At 37.8% G+C, this 7,096-nt stretch overlaps 1 protein-coding gene across 1 annotated transcript; it reads left to right on the top strand.

Moving 5' to 3' along the window:
- Positions 1 to 3,901: 3,901 nt before the first annotated feature.
- LOC149497620 (uncharacterized) lies at positions 3,902 to 4,500 on the top strand. Its single transcript, XM_089719229.1, has 2 exons — positions 3,902 to 4,176; positions 4,272 to 4,500. The coding sequence occupies exons 1-2, from the start codon at positions 3,902 to 3,904 to the stop codon at positions 4,498 to 4,500; spliced, it is 504 nt and encodes a 167-aa protein (XP_089575355.1).
- The last annotated feature ends 2,596 nt before the right edge of the window (positions 4,501 to 7,096 follow it).

Below are 7,096 nucleotides of genomic sequence, written 5' to 3'. Positions count from 1 at the left end.
TTTCCTAAGAAGGCACGCAATACATGGTTCATAAGTCTCATAAAAGTACTAGGTGCATTAGATAGTCCAAAAGGCACAACTAACCATTCATACAAACCATACTTAGTTTTAAAAGCAGTTTTCCATTCATCACCTGGTTGCATTCTAATTTGATGGTAACCACTCATTAAATCAATTTTAGTAAAATAAATTGCCCCATGCAATTCATCTAACATATCATCAAGTCTAGGGATAAGGTGTCTATACTTTACTGTAATTTTGTTGACTGCTCTACAATCAACACACATGCGCCATGTTCCATCCTTTTTAGGTACTAGAAGCACGGGAACGGCACACGGGCTCATGCTTTCCCTCACTAATCCTTTCTCCATAAGTTCATCAACTTGCCTTTGCAACTCCTTTGTCTCCATTGGATTGCTTCTATAGGCAGGCCTATTTGGAATGGTGGATCCAGGAATGAAGTCAATTTGATGTTCTATTCCTCTTAAAGGTGGTAAACCACTAGGTAGTTCACTAGGAAAGACATCATCAAATTCCTGCAACATAGAAACAAACATAGAAGGCAAACTATCAAGGTTAGCATTAGTTTCAGCAAATAAAATTTCCTTGTACCTAAGAATCAATATGGGCTTCTCCAAGGCAATGGCACACTTAACCTCTCTAGCTCTTGCATAAAAAGTCTGTTTCTTTTTCTCCTCTCTTTCTTTTTCTCTCACAATTGGGCCATTAATTTGTTTTGTTATTTTTGTGGCCTCTTTTCCCTCATCCTTACTCTTTTCTCTCTTTTGTTCTCTCAATCTCGAATTTTTACTCTCATGTTTTCTCAAGGCCGAAACCTCTCTTTCTCTCTCAACTATCTTTCTTTGATCTTCATATACTTCTTGAGGTGATAATGGTACAAGAACCACCTTTTTTCCCTTATGAATCAAAGAATATCGATTGTGGAATCCATCATGAAGTGCTCTTCTATCATATTGCCATGGTCTTCCCAACAATAGATGTCCAGCTTGCATAGGTACTATATCACACAAAATTTCATCTTCATACAATCCAATAGAAAATGGCACAAGTACCTGTTTAGTCACTTTCACTTACCCACAATCATTTGATATGGATCCATTGGTGCTTCCTAGTGGGCTTGGATGTGTTCTTATCCCTTATTGCTTGTTTTGGTCTAATTAATATGTAAGGGATATGGGCTCATAGTGTTTATTTAAGTTGTTTTGGGTTGGTTTTATGATGCATGCAATCTGCCCAATATCAAGTTGTTTGTTTTGGGCTAGAAATGACTTTATTTTGTGTTTTAGAGTTAAGCCCATGTGTTTTGGCCCTAGGGCAGCCTAGTTAGATGCTCTTCTTTAGGGTTATGTTTATTTAAGGCATATAAATAGCCTCCTTAAGATGTAAAACGGGATTTTTGGCATAAATTGAATCAAAGGCAGAATTGCTCATGCTCTTGCATGTTCTTCTTAATTAGAGTGATTGTGAGAATTTGCTATCCTCTAATTGCATCAAGAATTAAGGTAAACTTATCAATTCATTTGTGGCGTTTATCTTGTTCTTTGCTCGATTATTGGTGTTACCGTTTCATTATAAACGTGGGGTGCCATAGAGCGTTTTAATCTCGATTATTGGTGTTTCTGTTTCATTATAAACGTGGGGTGCCATAGAGCGTTTTAATCTCGATTATTGGTGTTTCCGTTTCCTTATAAACGTGGGGTGCCATAGAGGCGAACTTATATCCCATTCCTTTGATTCCCGTGTGTTTGTTGATCTTTTGCAGGACTTTGAACATGTGGTTCCAGAAGAGATTGCCCAATCTTCATGTGAGGGTGAAAAGGTGGTTCTTGCACCATTGACACCTCAAGAAGTGAATATTGATCAGAAAAAGTTGCTTGAGAGAGAGAAAGAGGAGTTCACTGATGTCTTTCTTGAAGAGTTGCCTAGTGGATTGCCACCTTTGAGAGGGATAGAACATCAAATCGATTTCATCCTTGGCTCCACCATTCCAAATCAACCAGTCAATAGAAGCAATTCAATGGAGACAAAGGTGTTGCAAAGGCATATTCAGGTTGTAGCAAATAATGGAGTTCAATACGGTCTAAAAAGGAGAAGAAGAGTAAAGAAAGGGGCATGGATTCTAAGGAGAAGTGGACTTATCCTAGCAAGCAAAAGGATACCTCAACTTTTAACTAAGATTCGAGGACGAATCTTCTTGAGGAAAGGGGGAATGATATGGATCCATTGGTGCTTCCTAGTGGGCTTGGATGTGTTCTTATCCGTTGTTGCTTGTTTTGGTCTAATTAATATGTAAGGGATATGGGCTCATAGTGTTTATTTAAGTTGTTTTGGGTTGGTTTTATGATGCATGCAATCTGCCCAATATCAAGTTGTTTGTTTTGGGCTGGAAATGACTTTATTTTGTGTTTTAGAGTTAAGCCCATGTGTTTTGGCCCTAGGGCAGCCTAGTTAGATGCTCTTCTTTAGGGTTATGTTTGTTTGAGGCATTTAAATAGCCTCCTTAAGATGTAAAACGGGATTTTTGGCATAATTTGAATCAAAGGCAGAATTGTTCATGCTCTTGCATGTTCTTCTTAATTAGAGTGATTGTGAGAATTTGCTATCCTCTAATTGCATCAGGAATTAAGGTAAACTTATCAACTCGTTGTGGCGTTTATCTTGTTCTTTGCTCGATTATTGGTGTTACCGTTTCCTTATAAACGTGGGGTGCCATAGAGCGTTTTAATCTCGATTATTGGTGTTTCTGTTTCCTTATAAACGTGGGGTGCCATAGAGGCGAACTTATATCCCATTCCTTTGATTCCCGATCCCGGATCCTTATCAGAGGGAGTGACCAAGCAGATAGATACAGGATTTCTAGAAGTGGTTCACTATCTAGATTGGTTAGCGAATATAGTTCCAGTTCCTAAGATAGACGAATGGGTCAGAATGTGCATAGATTATAGAGATTTGAACAAAGCTTCACCAAAGGATGATTTTCCTCTCCCTCATATCGACATCCTGATAGACAGCGCAATAATGATGGGATGCTACTCCATTATGGATGGATTTATAGGGTATAATCAAATTCTCATGGCATTTGTTGGATAAGGCTAAGATAGCTTTTGTGACAGAGTTCGAAACTTTTTGCTACCGGATGATGTCATTTGGCTTAAAGAATGCCGGGGCTACATATCAAAGGATGGCTACTACATTATTTCATGAGATGATCCATAAGGAGTTAGAGGTTTTTATTGATGATATGACTGTCATGACTAAGACACTAGAAGAGCATCCAATAGCCCTGGAGCAGTTCATGGGCAGAGTAATCAAATACAAGCTACGGTTGAACCCGAAGAAGTGTGTATTTGAGGTAACCTTGAGAAAAGTGCTAGGGTTCATAGTAGGACCAAAAGGAATAGAGATCGATCCTGGCCAGATTAAGGCGATCCAAGAGATGGAGCCACCCAAGATAGAAAAGCAACTGATAAGCTTCATGGGAAAGATTTAGTATATCAGCAAGTTTATATTAAAGTTGTCTATAGTATGTGATCCAATCTTCAAGCTGTTAAGGAAAGATCAACCAGTAAAGTGGAACGATCACTGCTAGATAGCTTTCAACAAAATCAAGGAATATTTGCCAAGTCCCTCGATTTTATGTCCACCAAAGCCAAGGAAACCCTTAATTTTGTACTTGAAAGTGGAAAATGTTAGAATTGGAGCCATATTAGCACAAGCTGATGAAGCGAGTATTGAGAGGGCAGTGTATTACTTGAATAAAAAGCTTCTTCTAAATGAATAGAAATATAACTTGATTAAAAGAACTTGATTAGCAATGGTGTGGGCAACCAGAAAGCTTCGACACTACTTTCAATCTTATTAGGTAATAGCACTCTCAAGGATGGATCCGGTTAGATGTTTGTATAGAACACCAGCACTGGTGGGGAAGCTAGTAAGATGGTTAATCCTGTTATTAGAATTTGGTATTAAGAATGCTACGAAGAAAACTATCAAAGGACGAGCAGTTGCAGACTTTCTAGCAGCACATCCAGTTGAAGACAATGAGCAATGGGAGATTGATTTTCTAGATGAACACTTGAACTTGATAGAAAAGAAAGGATGGGAGCTCTACTTTGATGGTTCAGCTCATTATAAAGGAGCCAGAGTAGGCGTCTTGTTAGAATCTCCAAAATGAGAAGTTATCCCGATGTTGAAGAGATTACGATTTGCAATTACGAACAACATGCAGAATATGAAGCCTGCTTATTTAGGTTAGAAGCTCTAATTTACGTTAAAACTGAAGAAGTTGAAGTTATTGGTGATTCAAAACTGGTAATTAAGCACGCTAACAGAAATTGGAAAGTCAAGGAAGACAGGTTGAAGCCTTACATTGACTACATGCACACTGTTGTTCAGAACTTCAAAAGAGTGACCTTCACGCACATAAGCAAAGTGAACAACCGAGTACTAGACGCTTTGGCAAATTTAGCATTATCCTAGGAAGAGATTTCAGTTATACCTAATAAGCCGTTTATGATGTCTTCGGGTAGCATCCTATATTATGAAAGAGAAAGGATGATGGATATAGAGGAAGAAGAACACAAATGGTTTCATGATGTCCTGTAGTGGATACCTAAGCTGGTTTATCCTGACTCAGCTACTAGAGATGACAGAAGAGGTATACAACGTTTGGCATTACAATTTGCAGTCTTAGACAGTCAGTTGTACAAAAGAATGTCAGTCGAGGTATTGTTGAGATGTGTATCAAGAAAAGAAGTTGAAGAAATTATGGAACAAATCCATGCAGGGGTTTGCGGCACCCACATGAACGGAAAAGCACTAGGAAAGAAAATTCTCAAACAAGGATTCTTTTGGTTAACAATGGAAAGGGATTGTATTTCTTTTTGAATAGGTGCTTCGAGTCCAAATTCATTAAGACCTGAGTCACATTCCACCTTCAGAATTACATCCTTCTATTTCACCATGGCCCACTAGGAAGCACCAACGGATTTCCCAAGTTGTTCTCCACATTCCCTTAAGCTCCATGGTTGAGCGATGGCTGATCCGTATCAAAGATATATATATATAATAAATAAAAGAAAAAAGAAGAAGCTCATTAAGTTGAAAACCCACAAAGGGCAGCTTAAGCAAAAGTTAGAGCATATATAAAAGAAAAAGGAAAAAATAAGAAAACAAAATAAAAATAAAATGAAAATGCATTTACTTGTAATAGAAGTAGGCTCCCCATCGGACCAAATACCGAGCTAGAGTCCCGAGTAAGTGGAAAAGGCATGCGTCGCGTAGCCATCTGCTCAACTATAGGCACTAGTTGAAGACTGCCATAACCATCAATACCACTGAGTAGCAAGTACTGGCTAAGAATACAGAAACAGACAAGTGGAGGCCAGTGTGGGCTAGTGTGGTCTATACTCAATGCACATTCTACAAGCGGTTACAGGGGCACGACATCTGCTTTGAAGTCATAAGATGGAATCTCATAAGCTGAGAAACTGAATACAGGCAAAATCATTGAAGTAGGATCAATATCCAACCGAGGCACTGCAGGAACCTCTTCGGTCACGAGTATTCTCCTAAAAATAATGCTAAGCTCTTCGAACAACGGACAGATCTCAAAGTTGTTATAGAAAAATAAGTTGTCTTAAGGGTCCAAATGGTTAATCAACCATTGCAGCAATCGGAGTTGAACCCAAATGTTCCAGTAATAGCTTAGCCTATTGAGTTCGAAAGGTGGAAGCAAATCCTAATCCTCACGGCTAACACTGCAGAACAATGCTTCGAATGAAGGTGCTAAGACCGATCCATGAAGAATGGGGAAGAAATGAAGATTTTGGAGAAGTTTTTGAGTGAAAGATTCATCTGGAAAGAGAGGAACAATCTTTTGAAGCGTGTATGGATGTTATGGGCTTTTATAGCAAGAAATAAAACGACAAATTTGATAGTTGGCTACCACTGTAACACTAGTGGTGCACGTCACTGCATGTGCTGCAAGCTATAGCATAGTGGCGCACGCCACTAGTTAGTAGACAACCAGAAAATTTGTTATTTTATTGCATTTCAAAGTTGACAAATAGTGTAAACATCAATTATAAAGCAAGAATACACCATTGCCAATCAAAGACATGGCATTCGCCTTCATATAAATAAAAATGTTTTCCTTTCTTTATAGAAGAACCATTTCCCCAAACTGGGTCCGGAATACAAAAAGAAGCAACAAAGAAGAAAGAAAGAAAACAAAAAAAAAAAAAAACTAAAATTGGGCAACCGACTCAAGACATGTTTGAAGTCATCTACTTCAAATCGTCACTGCCAGATTCCTTGATCCCTTCAATAATGACTGGTCGACCTCGAGCTCCATGATTATCATGCCCGCGATGCTAAATCTGTAACAGACTGATTTTTCTTTTAGTGTCGTAATAGTGATTTACCGGTCTGTGAATAGTACCATCGGTCCGGGACTTGGTATTATTTTAGTCCGGAAAAATTACTATGCATAGTTAATATTTTATTTACTATTTTTGGAGCATGTTTGCATGATTTAGGTGGGTAGAAAATATTTAATGAATATTTTTGGAGAGTTTATGTATTGAATGCATAATATTTCTAGTGTGGTATATTAAGAAATAAATGAGAAATTATTTTAGTGGAGTTAATTTAATTAATTGGTGGAGTTAAATAGGAAGTAGAAGAGAATTATTTGAGGAATATTTAGAGCCATTGGATGAGATTACTTAGGACTTGATCTTAGCCACACATTTTGCATGATTTTAGGAAGTCAAATTTGACTTTGGCACTTAAAAGTAAACACCACAACACTTATTTCTTTCTTCTCTTCTCCTTATCCACGCCATCTCCATCTTCTTCCTCTTTCTTTCATTTCTTCATTTTCTTACCTCCAAATTTACCACCAAACTACCTAATTAAATCATAGATTAGTACTTAATTCTTAAGAATTAAGAAGTAGAAGTTGAGTTTGGTGATTAAAACCAAAGAGAAGTGAAGTTACCATTGAAGCAAGTAAGTTGTGGTTTTTGAGTTTTGTGAATTGTTAAGTAGAATTCATGGTTTAGACATGTTA

The sequence above is a fragment of the Jatropha curcas genome, chromosome 3 (genome assembly GCF_041381405.1).
Source record: "Jatropha curcas cultivar XTBG-Jc1 chromosome 3, XTBG_Jcur_1.0, whole genome shotgun sequence".
Lineage (NCBI taxonomy): Eukaryota > Viridiplantae > Streptophyta > Magnoliopsida > Malpighiales > Euphorbiaceae > Jatropha > Jatropha curcas.
This window is presented reverse-complemented; position numbering and strand designations above follow the sequence as displayed.

Excerpts from the sequence above, each read along its gene's own strand:
- LOC149497620 (XM_089719229.1), top strand. The coding sequence starts at position 3,902 with ATGGATCCGGTTAGATGTTTGTATAGAACACCAGCACTGGTGGGGAAG. Across the intron at positions 4,177-4,271 it reads GGAGCCAGAGTAGGCGTCTT|GTTAGAAGCTCTAATTTACG; the intron begins GTTAGAATCTCC and ends CTGCTTATTTAG.